Source organism: Ovis aries, chromosome 4 (assembly GCF_016772045.2).
Source record: "Ovis aries strain OAR_USU_Benz2616 breed Rambouillet chromosome 4, ARS-UI_Ramb_v3.0, whole genome shotgun sequence".
Classification (NCBI taxonomy): Eukaryota; Metazoa; Chordata; class Mammalia; order Artiodactyla; family Bovidae; genus Ovis; species Ovis aries.
The window spans coordinates 52102888-52116210 of record NC_056057.1 but is presented as its reverse complement, the minus strand read 5'-3'; the positions used below and the strand labels follow the sequence as shown (position 1 = coordinate 52116210).

The window sequence follows — 13323 nt, the reverse complement described above, 5'->3', positions numbered from 1 at the left end:
CCTTCTCTAGGGGATCGAACCCACACATCTCCTGCACTGGCAGGCAGATTCTCCATTAACTGAGCCACCAGGGTCATTTTAAACTTTAAAGTGATTGCTTCGATCCCTTGGTCAGGAAGATCCCCTAGAGGAGGGCATGGCAAACCACTCCAGTATTCTTGCCTGGAAAATTCCATGGACAGAGGAGCCTGGTGGGTTACAGTCCAAAGAGCTGCAGAGAGTTGGACACAACTGAAGTGACTTAGCAAGCATGCAGTATGGCTAACAGAAATTCCATTTGACTGAGCTAGTTAGTCAAGACTAATGTACAGTTGTAATCTGGTTGCATCGCCTTTCTAGTCATTTTATCATCTCAACAGGTGATTCAGTTCAGTTCAGTTCAGTTCAGTTCAGTTGCTCAGTCGTGTCCGACTCTTTGCAACCCCATGAATCGCAGCACACCAGGCCTCCCTGTCCATCACCATCTTCCGGAGTTCACTCAGACTCAAGCCCATCCAGTCCGTGATGCCATCCAGCCATCTCATCCTCAGTCATCCCCTTCTCCTCCTGCCCCCAATCCCTCCCAGCATCAGAGTCTTTTCCAATGAGTCAACTCGTCGCATGAGCCCTCTGAGAGCCTAGACTCACGTTCCTGAAATCCAGTTGGTCACATAAATTTAACCTTCAGTGAAGCAAAGGAATAGGACAGCTTTCCTTCCCGTTTCTATGTAACCCTCAGGCTTTCTTTGATCCTTCACAAAGAGAGGAGCAAATAGCAAAAGAAAAAAAAAAAAAAGAGAGAGAGAGAGAGAGAGAGAAGGGTGGGGGGTGGGGTGGGTGGAGAAAGTATCAGATTTAGAAGATACCCTGTCTCCTAAATTGTGAAGCCTTTGAATGTTTATATGCTGTTTTTAGAAAGGTCAATCCCAGTGGTAAGCCTAGCTAGATCAATAGAAAGATTTTGAAAACTTCTTTCCATCAGGATCAAAGATATCAATTCAGTTAATGGAAACAACTTGTGTAAAGGGTCAGAGTCAAAGCCATTCATTTATTTTTTTTTAAGCTTTCCAAATTAAGGCAAGATGATGGTTCAATGTTTTCAGTTCAGTTCAGTTCAGTTGCTCAGTTGTATCTGACTCTGCGACCCCATGAATCGCAGCACGCCAGGCCTCCCTGTCCATCACCAACTCCTGGAGTTCACTCAGACTCATGTCCATCGAGTCAGTGATGCCATCTGGCCATCTCATCCTCATCCAGGGATTGCCCCCAATCCCTCCCACCATGAGTCTTTTCCAATGAGTCAACTCTTTACATGAGGTGGCCAAAGTACTGGAGTTTCAGCTTTAGCATCACTCCTTCCAAAGAAATCCCAGGGCTGATCTCCTTCAGAATGGACTGGTTGGATCTCCTTGCAGTCCAAGGGACTCTCAAGAGTCTTCTCCAACACCACAGTTCAAAAGCGTCAATTCTTTGGCGCTCAGCCTTCTTCACAGTCCAACTCTCACATCCATACATGACCACTGGAAAAAACATAGCCTTGACTAGATGGACCTTTGTTGGCAAAGTAATGTCTCTGCTTTTCAACATGCTATCTAATTGGTCATAACTTTTCTTCCAAGGAGCAAGCGTCTTTTAATTTCATGGCTGTTTTACACCTTCAATATTAGTTTGAGATGCATTTCACATGCAGAGACATATGTGTGCGTCAGGGACTTGCAGAATCTTGGCTTTACTGTCCACTGGCTCGTGGTAAGTGGCTCATGGCCTGGAGCATGTTCTTACTTCTCTCTGCTTCTTCAGGTTCGTCATCTATGACAGTGCTGGCTATCTCATATTGCCGGGCACATGGTAAGTACTGGACAAATGCAGAGCATTAAATCTATCCATTTTGTATCTAGAATTTGCTACTCTTTCCTGATAATCATATTCTCCTTCTTCCTTTTAATAACAAAACTACTCAGTTTTAGCTGAATGCCTGGTTGCTCAGCAAGTCCATACTTCCAGTTAGGTGTGAACACATGTCTAATTCCTTGGGCAGGAAGGGTGTGTGCAGCTTCTCTGAAAGGCAGGGACTTGCCCTCTTGGCTCTCCTCCCTCAGGCTGGACCCTGGGAGCACTGACTGACTGACCAAATCCACGCACGACCCCTAAGGGTGAGGGGCTTAGGAGAGAGATGGAACTGAGACCCTGAGACCCTGTACCTTCCACCTCCCTGGGCCCCTCACATATGCTGGGACTTCTGTGTTTGAGAAAATAAACTTCTGTCCAAGTTATAACTGCTTCTGTTGAAGTGGCAAACCAATACAATAACTAACGCTAGCATATTTACTCAATTTTAAATTGAGTAGGTTTACAGCCAAGCATCTTGATAGCTAGTCATTCTCTTCCATATTAATGACCAATTACTTGATGCCAAGTCCTTGTCAGGAAAAGATACCCTCCTTCTGCCCAAATTATAACAGTTGGCAGGTCACAGGCAGTCTCTGGGTCCCAGCAATCTCCAGGCAAGATACCAGCAGTTTTCCAGGGAATGGGCCTGGAAAGGTCACGAGGTCAGAGCACAGGGGAATGAGGGGCTCACACGGCTGAGCAACCAACTAATCCTCACTGGGGCCAGGAGCGTAAGACTCCACCTGGCAGGTCCACCTACCAGTCTGAGGTAGTTCTGCAGCATCTGAAGAGGGATCATAGACGCGTAGGTCACACTACTGAGGCAGCCCTCCTGAGGCCCTGAGAGAAGGAAACACACAGAAGGGCTCTTCATGTCAACTGTAAGAATGATCAAAACCTAACAGAGCTGAATGTAAAATACAGGATGGTTACTGACATCTGTAGGCAGAGCTGACATGTGGCCAAGAGGAACCAGTGTGCCTTTACCATCGTGAAAATGTTGTGACACCTTGGACTGGCTGAGAAACAGCCCCTGCCATGGCTCCCAGGAGTTCCTCAGCTGGCCTGATCTCCCCCAGGGGGAGCCCACCTATCCCGTCAATCACGACCAGCGCCTTCAGATCCAGGTTCCAACACTGTAGCTTGTATCTTCTCTGACTGCTGGATTCAATATTCTACTGCTTATAAGCCATGTATAATACCAACCCTCAGAAGTTCTAGCTTTGCCAGCATCCATGTACAGGTGCATTCCCAAATTCTGACCCCCGCTTCCACCCCCCTCTGTGTGCTGCCACTCTCTCAGCATGGCGTCGAGCCTGAAGGAATTTTCTGGAATGGCCTCAGGTTTTTCTGTTTTTTTTTTTTTTAAAAACTTAGGTCAAATAATAAAATAAAACTTTATTAGTTGAAACTGAATTTTTATAAGCTCCATTCCCAAACCTGGGAAATACATGGTAAAATCAGTAGCCTTTTAGCATTAAGGGCTGGGAAAGTGAAAATTTCTATACTACTTACTAGCTGCACACACTCAGACTAGAAAATCAATCTCTCTGAGCCTCAATTTCCTTATACATGAAATGAGGATAAACAGATACACCTATCTTAATTACGCTGCTGTAAGGATTACATGAACTGATGCTTGTCATGCATGTAAACAAGAGGACCAAGCACACAGTAGATGATCACTGAAGATTAGCTTGCACTGTAACAATCACAGTCGTCATCCGCTGTACTCGACAGCAGTAAGACGTTTCTCTTGCCATGCTGTCTGTCACTCTCTCATCAGCACATCAGCTTTCTCCTAACGAGAAATGCAGTCAGAGTGGCAGCAATCAACAATCAGAACAGACACCATCACAGGTGTCAGAAACATGGCTTCTGATTTTTCTTCTCCTCAATCAAATATTTCAAAAAGAATCTAACTACTCAGCGTGGGAGTCACGCACGCATGGCTTGGGGACACAGGACAGAATCATGACTCATGAAACACTCACGAGGCACTCTCTCTCAATGTTGCCTTAGTTTGGAATAGCCTTACCTGACAGAAGCACAGTGACCTGCTCTGCTTTATTCGTTCTCATGAAGTCCCATGGGGACTGGGTGAAGCTCTGACCCGCTGACCACGGCACACTTCCTAGTTCAAAAAGAGGCAAAAGGAAACATCAAGAGATGCTTAAAAGGAATTCTTACAAGAGTCAATGTACACTCTCCTGTGTGAGACCCTAAAGGACTCTAGAGCTTGGACTGTCAGAGACACACACTATGAAAAGGGTCACACAAAGGGTTAACTCCAGCATAATTTTCACTGACATTCAGTGGGAGGCCTTCAAGCTATAGGGATTGAACAAAATCTGGAGAGTGCAAATATAAACAATATGTCCAGGGTGTAGTTTTTAAGAACAATGGAGATGACACCCTTCCACGGTTCTTCCAGTGCCTGCTTCACAAAGCTGGAGCACTTTGAATGAGGCAAGAGATCCTTTATGATCCTGTCCCTGACACCCTTTCCAACACATTTTTGGATTCACAGGCAACTTCAGGGGCTCAGAATAAATCAAACCTTTCACAGTTTGGGCTCTCTTCTCATTCTTGCTCAGAAATAAGGGCCCCGCTTTGAAAGTGTCCATTCTGGGGAGGGAGCAGTCATAAACACTTACATTCATCCCTTCCTTCCATAGATCAATTCCTAAATGCCTGTCCTCAGCACGACCCCAAAAGGCATACATAGCTCACCTGTAACTCACTGCTTCTCTGTTGCCCGTGGTCCCTTTAATCCAGCTTAGGTTTTTGATACCGTAAAGTTTCTCGTATACATACACATTAACAGTGTTATGGAGGCATACCTCCTTTTACTGTGCTTTGCTCTTTTGCGTGTCGCAGATATTGTTAACTACAAACTGGAGGCTCTTGATCTTGCATGGATCAAGTCTATCAAGCCATTCGTCCAACAGCCCATTTGCTCACTTTGTGCCTGTGTCACATTTTTGGTAATTCTCACAAAATTTCAGATGTTTTCACTCTCATTATATATGTCATGGTGATCTGTGATCAGTGATCTTTGATGTTACTATCGCAAAAAGATTATAATTTGCTGAAGGTTCAGATGATGGCAAGCACTTTTTAGCAAAAGTTTTTAATTTAGTATGTGTATTTTTTTAGACATTGCTCAGTTCAGTTCAATCGCTCAGTTGTGTCCAACTCTTTGCGACCCCATGAATTGCAGCACGCCAGGCCTCCCTGTCCATCACCAACTCCCGGAGTTCACTCAGACTCACGTCCATCAAGTCAGTGATGCTATCCAGCCATCTCATCCTCTGTCATCCCCTTCTCCTGCCCCCAATCCCTCCCAGCATCACAGTCTTTTCCAATGAGTCAACTCTTTGCATGAGGTGGCCAGAGTACTGGAGTTTCAGCTTCAGCATCATTCCCTCCAAAGAAATCCCAGGGCTGATCTCCTTGCAGTCCAAGGGACTCTCAAGAGTCTTCTCCAACACCACAGTTCAAAAGCATCAATTCTTAGGCACTCTGCCTTCTTTACAGCCCAACTCTCACATCCATACATGATCACTGGAAAACCATAGCCTTGACTAGATGGACCTTAGTCGGCAAAGTAATGTCTCTGCTTTTCAATATGCTATCTAGGTTGGTCATAACTTTCCTTCCAAGGAGTAAGCGTCTTTTAACTTCATGGCTGCAGTCACCATCTGCAGTGATTTTGGAGCCCCCCAAAATAAAGTCTGACACTGTTTCCACTGTTTCCCCATCTATTCCCCATGAAGTGATTGAACCAGATGCCATGATCTTCGTTTTCTGAATGTTGAGCTTTAAGCCAACTTTTTCACTCTCCTCTTTTACTTTCATCAAGAGGCTTTTTAGTTCCTCTTCACTTTCTGCCATAAGGGTGGTGTCACCTGCATATCTGAGGTGACTGATATTTCTCCAGGCAATCTTGATTCCAGCTTGTGCTTCTTCCAGCCCAGCGTTTCTCATGATGTACTCTGCATAGAAGTTAAATAAGCAGGGTGACAATATACAGCCTTGATGTACTCCTTTTCCTATTTGAAATCAGTCTGTTGTTCCATGTCCAGTTCTAACTGTTGTTTCCTGACCTGCATACAGATTTCTCAAGAGGCAGGTCAGGTGGTCTGGTATTCCCATCTCTTTCAGAATTTCCCACAGTTTATTGTGATCCACACAGTCAAAGGCTTTGGCATAGTCAATAAAGCAGAAATACATGTTTTTCTGGAACTCTCTTGCTTTTTCCATGATCCAGCAGATGTTGGCAATTTGATCTCTGGTTCCTCTGGCTTTTCTAAAACCAGCTTGAACAGCAGAAGTTCATGGTTCATGTATTGCTGAAGCCTGGCTTGGATAATTTTGAGCATTACTTTACTAGCATGTGAGATGAGTGCAATTGTGCGGTAGTTTGAGCATTCTTTGGCATTGTCTTTCTTTGGAATTGGAATGAAAACTGACCTTTTCCAGTCCTGTGGCCACTGCTGAGTTTTCCAAATTTGCTGGCATATTGAGTGCAGCACTTTCACAGCATCATCTTTCAGGATTTGAAATAGCTCAATAGGAATTCCATCACCTCCATAAACTGCAGTACATTGTAAGTAATTTTTATTTGCACTGAGAAACCAAAAAATACATGTGACTTGATTTATATTGGGAAACTTTTATTGCTGTGGTCTGGAACTGAACTTGCAGCATCCCTGAGGTATGCCTGTAATTACCAATCATCAAGTGGCCACAGCCAGGTAGCAAACTCAAGACCTAGCCCACAGAACTCAATGATTTTTTAGATATGAAATGCTACTTGGGTGCCCAAGTACTCAAGGACAATAATGAACACCAGAACAGACTGGCCTTCGCACCCACTGCTCACAGAAGTACATGGATATGACGGAGGTGAACAACCACCTGCCTTCCCCATTTCCAGATTAGTTGGATGAGGGTTGATGATGGAGGGCCTTTTCCTTCAAAGCAGGGCTGTGCTGACTTCGTTTATTGGAAGAGAGAAGAACCAGAGATCCCTGGGCAGACTCACACTTTAAATAACACTGCACCTGTGGGCAAATGAGGTCCTGAGAATCATTTGAATTCTTTTATAAATGTACTTCTAAAATGATATAATAATTCTGTAATAATCATTTTAAGATCATAACAATCCATAAAATTAAGTTGTGAATAATCTGCTGTGTGGATCACAATAAACTGTGGAAAATTCGGAAAGAGATGGGAATACCAGACCACCTGACCTGCTTCTTGAGAAATCTGTATGCAGGTCAGGAAGCAACAGTTAGAACTGGACATGGAACAACAGACTGGTTCCAAACAGGAAAAGGAGTACGTGAAGGCTGTACATTTTCACCCTGCTTATTTAACTTCTATGCAGAGTACATCATGAGAAACGCTGGGCTGGAAGAAGCACAAGCTGGAATCAAGATTGCCGGGAGAAATATCAATCACCTCAAATATGCAGATGACACCACCCTTATGGCAGAAAGTGAAGAGGAACTAAAAAGCCTCTTGATGAAAGTAAAAGAGGAGAGTGAAAAAGTTGGCTTAAAGCTCAACATTCAGAAAACGAAGATCATGGCATCTGGTTCAATCACTTCATGGGGAATAGATGGGGAAACAGTGGAAACAGTGTCAGACTTTATTTTGGGGGGCTCCAAAATCACTGCAGATGGTGACTGCAGCCATGAAGTTAAAAGACGCTTACTCCTTGGAAGGAAAGTTATGACCAACCTAGATAGCATATTGAAAAGCAGAGACATTACTTTGCCGACTAAGGTCCATCTAGTCAAGGCTATGGTTTTCCAGTGATCATGTATGGATGTGCGAGAGTTGGACTGTGAAGAAAGCTGAGTGCCTAAGAATTGATGCTTTTGAACTGTGGTGTTGGAGAAGGCTCTTGAGAGTCCCTTGGACTGTAAGGAGATCCAACCAGTCCATTCTGAAGGAGATCAGTCCTGGGTGTTCTTTGGAAGGAATGATGCTAAAGCTGAAACTCCAGTACTTTGGCCACCTCATGCAAAGAATTGACTCATTGGAGAAGACTCTGATGCTGGGAGGGATTGGGGGCAGGAGGAGAAGGGGACGACAGAGGATGAGATGGCTAGATGGCATCACTGACTCGATGGACGTGAGTCTGCGTGAACTCCAGGAGATGGTGATGGACAGGGAGGCCTGGTGTGCTGCGATTCTGAACTGAACTGAATCCGCTTCAAAAATGAGAGGATATATATGTTTTCAAAGTGATTTAGGGTATCTGCCTGAACAGAACGAAACACTTTCTAATATAAGCTGATACATTAATCACATGCTGAAACTTGCCCTTTCCTCAATTTTGACTCTTCTTTTGGAACATGGTGCTATTGAAAATACACAGACCTTCTTATCAGACAGACTGGGATTTGAGAATTGACTGCTTTGTTCCTTAGCTGTGTGACCTCAGGCAAGTTATCTTGTAACTAGTTATCTGTAAATGAGCCTGCTGTAAGGACTCAGTGAGGTCTGTATATAAATATAGCTCCTAGCACAGTCCTGACACCACAGAAGGTTCCCCATAGACGTCAGATCTCCTACTTGAACAGCAAAGAGGGTAACCAGGACAGCTAACATTTATAGTACATGTATTATGCTCACCAGAAGGCAAATCTTATCTTTTTAAATTCTTCGGGGTCCCATCAAACAGAAACAACCAGTTATCACCCCAACTCCTCCCAAGTGGAAGGCTTGACTACATCTTCATTATAGTGCTTCTTCTAACTCTCGTCTGAACGTAAGGTGTTCCTGCTCTACTGAATCTCTGGCGCAGTCCAAGTACAAACTTGGAGCTGTGTTCAGAGCTTGTGCATTAGCAAGCAGCTGCAATGTGGTTAGTTTCTTGCATTTATCAAAATAGCAAGTGCAATCACAAAGCCTCATCAAGGGCTTTCATGTTCTTCATTCTCTGGGTATTATTTGAGGTGTAAAAGCATTTTTATACCAACAGGCAACATTATGTAATGGCTGCATTATGAACACTCAAGGTTTTCAGCGCCAGCAGCTGCCAAAAGTGAGCTTTGAATGTAATTACTCAATGAACTATGAATCAGGTTAGGGAGCCCATAAACATAAATAAACCCAGAAATTTAACTTTCCCTTCATTGCAGGACTGCTGATACCTAATGTGATGGATCGCACACTGCTTGCACTGAGGCCAATGCTGGAGTCGGTGGTGCTATTAAACGTCATGTCTTCCAGGCTCCACCATCCATCAGAAGAGATTGCTTGGAAATGGTTTGTCAGAGCTTGACTCACTGCTTTTGAAAAATCATCCCAGGATGTCTGTTTGCGAATATTTAAAGCACATATTGTGTTTTCACATTCAAAGTCATCGGCACCGTAGTTGCCTGGTTCGATTTCACCCACTGAAATCCTTAAGGGTATTTTAAGAGCATCTGTTGGAAGAAAAAAAAAAAAATTAGGGAAAAGAAATCCTGATAGGAAGTAAACCAGCAAAAATTTTACACAAAAAAGGAACAGATATAAACATTTTTTAAACAAAGCAAAGGACAGCCATCCTTTGTAAACACTGAATGAATATTTGTTTATTGGAGGAAATTTTGGTCTCCCAATCTCTTCATAGTTTCTTTGGAATCCTGTTGCTTGAGCTCTTTATCTTTGTCTAATTGGCTGGTCTACTTCCTGATACCCCTGCTCGGCAAGATTCTCATATTCTTTCAAAAAGTGTCAGAGGAAACTGGAGCCCTCTCTTGACCCTGAACTCTCAACTGCCCTTTCTCCTCACCTTCCTTGAAAACATCATGAAGAAGAGGGGTTATTGCTGGATAGGTCAGCTGCTGCGGACAGTGGCTTCAGGCTCATACAGACTTTGGGCTTGGCCTCAGGATCACCTTCTACTAGCCATGTTTCCTTGCCTTATGTGCTCTATGCCCCAATTTCTCTATAAAATGGAAGGAAGGCACAAGTGAGTTGCTATGAAGAGTAAATGAATTTGTGTTTGGAGGGGCTTTAACACACTACTTGTATAACACATTATCTGTTAACACACTATCTTACAAGAACTAGTAGGTATTTGATAAACAGTGAACAGTGCAGTAGAAGCTTTTAAAATAATCCTTCCAATCTCTCTGTGATACCAACTGAGGTATTCCCCCAGGTGGGCAGCACCCCATGTACTTCTGTTCTCATGAACTGAATTATATGCAAGAGCCATTTGTCTTTCACCCCAGTCTTCATGTCTGTTGAACACAAACTCTAATTAGTAACTTAAATATTACAGATACTGAAGAAATGAGTTCCTACTTCCAGAAAATCAGAACACTTTTAAAACTGAACAAAGGAGCTGCTATAAAAGTTTTTAATGCAACATGGATGAGATGGCTAAATAAAATTAGAAAAAAATTTAATTGTCTTGAGACAGATATTGTCATTAGTTTGCTTCATAAATGTTTAAATCCTCAAACACTAGAAGCCACAGATGAAACATTAAAGGTGTGATCTGTTCAAGAATACATGGTACTTCCATCAGGAGAACTATATTAATATGAAGAGCTTCACCTAAAAGTTGATGAAAGAATTACTTGGAGTGTTTTAAATTAAAACAAAATGTTTAAAAATTTGTTATTTTTATACTCCCCTTCTTAAACTTTTCTTCTTTTTCCATTAACTGGCCAACTTGTTGTTCAGTTCCTAAGTCTTATCTGACTCACTGTGACCCCAAGGACTGTAGCATGCCGGGCTCCTCTGTCCTAAACTATTTCCCAGACTTTGCTCAAATTCATGTCCATTGAGTCAGTGATGCTATCTAAACATCTTATCCTTTGCCACCGCTTTCTCTGTTTGCCTTCAATCTTTTCCAGCATCAGGCTTCTCTTGTGGCTCAGCTGGTAAAGAATCTGCCTGCAATGAAGGAGACCTGGGTTCGATCCCTGGGTTGCGAAGATCCCCTGGAGAAGGCAAAGGCTATCCACTCCAGTATTCTGGCCTGGAGAATTTCATGGATGCTATAGTCCATGGGGTTGCAAAAAGTTGGACACGGCTGAGCAACTTTCACTTTCACCTTCCCAGCATCAGGGTCTTTTCCAATGAGTCAGCACTTCCCATCAGGTGGTCAAATACTGGAGCTTCAGCTTCAGCATCAGTCCTTCCAATGAATATTCAGGGCTGACTTCCTTTAGGATTGACTGGTTTGATCTCTGGGCAGTCCAAGGGACTCTCAAGAGTCTTCCACAGCACCACAGCTGGAAAACATCAATTCTTTGGCACTCAGCCTTTTTTATGGTCCAGCTCTCACATCCATACATGACTTTTGGGAAAACCATAGCTTTGACTCTATGGACAAAGTGATATCTCTGCTTTCTAATACACTGTCTAGGTTTGTCATAGCTTTCCTTCCAAGGAGCAAGCATCTTTTCATGACTGCAGTCATCGTCTACAGTGATTTTGGAGCCCAAGAAAATAAAGTTTCTCATTGCTTCCAAAAGGACCAGATGCCATGGTCTTAGTTTTTTGAATGTTGAGTTTTAACCCAGTTATTTCACTCTCCTCTTTCTCCCTCATCAAGAGGCCCTTTAGTTCCTCTTCACTTTCTGCCATTGCAATTAGAGTTCTATCCTCTGCGTATCTGAGCTTATTGATATTTCTCCTGGCAGTCTTGATCCCAGCTTGTGATCCATCCCGCCCAGCATTTTGCATGACATACTCTGCATGTGTACATGCTAAGGTGCTTCAGTTTTGTCTGACTCTTTGTGACCTCATGGACTATAGCCTGCCGGGCACCTCTGTCCATGGGCTTCTCCAGGCAAGAACACTGGAATGGGTTGCCAGGCCCTCTTTCAGAGATAGAACCCCTATCTCTTATGTCTTTTGCATTGGCAGGCAGGTTCTTTACCATTAGCGCCACCTGGGAAGCCCAGTCCTCTGAATAGAAGTTAAATAAACAGGGTGACAATATATAGCCTTGACGTACTGCTTTCTCAATTTTGAACTAGTCAACTACTGTGTGTCCGGTTCTAACTAATGCTTCTTGACCTGCATACCCGTTTCTCAGCAGACAGGTAAGGGAGTCTGGTACTCCCCTCTCTTAAGAAGTTTTAACAAACTGTTGGGATCCACACAGTCAAAGACTTAACATACTTACTGAAGCAGAAATAGATGCTTTTTCAGGAGTTCCCTTGCTTTTTCTATGATCCAAAGGATATTGGCAATTTGGTCTCTGGTTCCTCTGCCTTTTCTAAATCCAGCTTATACATCTGGAAGTTCTTGGTTCACATACTGTTGAAGAATTTTGAGAATAACCTTGCAAACATGCAGAATGAGGGCAACTGTGTTTGAATATCTTTGGCATTGCTCTTCTCTGGGATTGGAATGAAAATTAACCTTTCTAGTCCTATGGCCACTTCTGAGTTTTCCAAATTTGCTGACATACTGAATGCACCCCTTCAACAGCATCATTTTTTAGGATTTTAAGCAGCTCAACTGGAACTCCTTCACCTCTACTAGCTTTGTTCGTAGTGATGCTTCCTGAGGCCCACTTGATTTCACACTCCAGGATGTCTGGCTCTAGGTGAGTTACCACACCATCGTGGTTATCCGGGTCATTAAGACCTTCCTTGTACAGTTCTTCAGTGTATTCTTGCCCCCTCTTCTTAATCTCTTCTGCTTCTGTTAGGTCCTTACCATTTCTGTCTTTTATCAGGCACCATCCTCACATGATATGTTCCCTTGATATTTCCAAGTTTCTTGAAGTGATCTCTGGTATTTCCCATTCTATTGTTTACTTCTTTGCACTGTTCATTTATGAAGGGCTTCTTATCGTTCCTTGCTATTCTCTGGAATTCTGCATTCAGTTGGATATACCTTTCCTTTTCTCCTTTGCCTTTCACTTCTCTTCTTTTCTCAGCTATTTGTAAAGCCTCCTCAGACAACCACTTTGCCATCCTGCATTTCTTTTTCTTTGGTATGGTTTTGATCACTAATTCCTGTACAATGTTATGAACCTCAGTCCATAGTTCTTCAGATAATCTATCAGATCTACCCCTTTGAAGCTAGTCGTCACCATCACTGTATAATCATAAGGGATTTGATTAAGGTCATACCTGAATGGCTTAGTGGTTTTCCCTACTTTCTTCAATTTAATCCTGAGTTCTGCAATAAGGAGCCCATGATCTGAGCCACAGGCAGCTCCAGGTCTTGGTTTTTTTTTTTTTTTTTTTCTGCTGACTATATAGAGCTTCTCCATCTTGGTCTGTGAAGAACATAACCAATCTGATATTGGTACTGACCACCTGATGATGTCCACGTATGGTCATCTCTTGGGTTGTTGGAAAATGGTATTTGCTATGACCAGTGTGTTCTCTTAAGAAAACTCATTAGCCTTTGCCCTGCTTCTTTATCTTGTGCCCCAAGGCCAAACTTGCCTGTTATTCTGGGTCTCTC

At 43.1% G+C, this 13323-nt stretch overlaps 1 protein-coding gene across 3 annotated transcripts in view; it reads right to left on the bottom strand.

Annotated features, from left to right (window-relative positions):
• Window positions 1–13323, bottom strand: part of CTTNBP2 (cortactin binding protein 2) — a 172562-nt gene that overhangs the window by 45038 nt on the left and 114201 nt on the right. For all 3 annotated transcript variants that reach the window (NM_001195311.1, XM_042248274.2, XM_060414347.1), the window contains 3 exon segments: window positions 2630–2709; window positions 3908–4003; window positions 9045–9320. In NM_001195311.1, coding sequence (NP_001182240.1) covers window positions 2630–2709; window positions 3908–4003; window positions 9045–9320 — 452 coding nt within the window.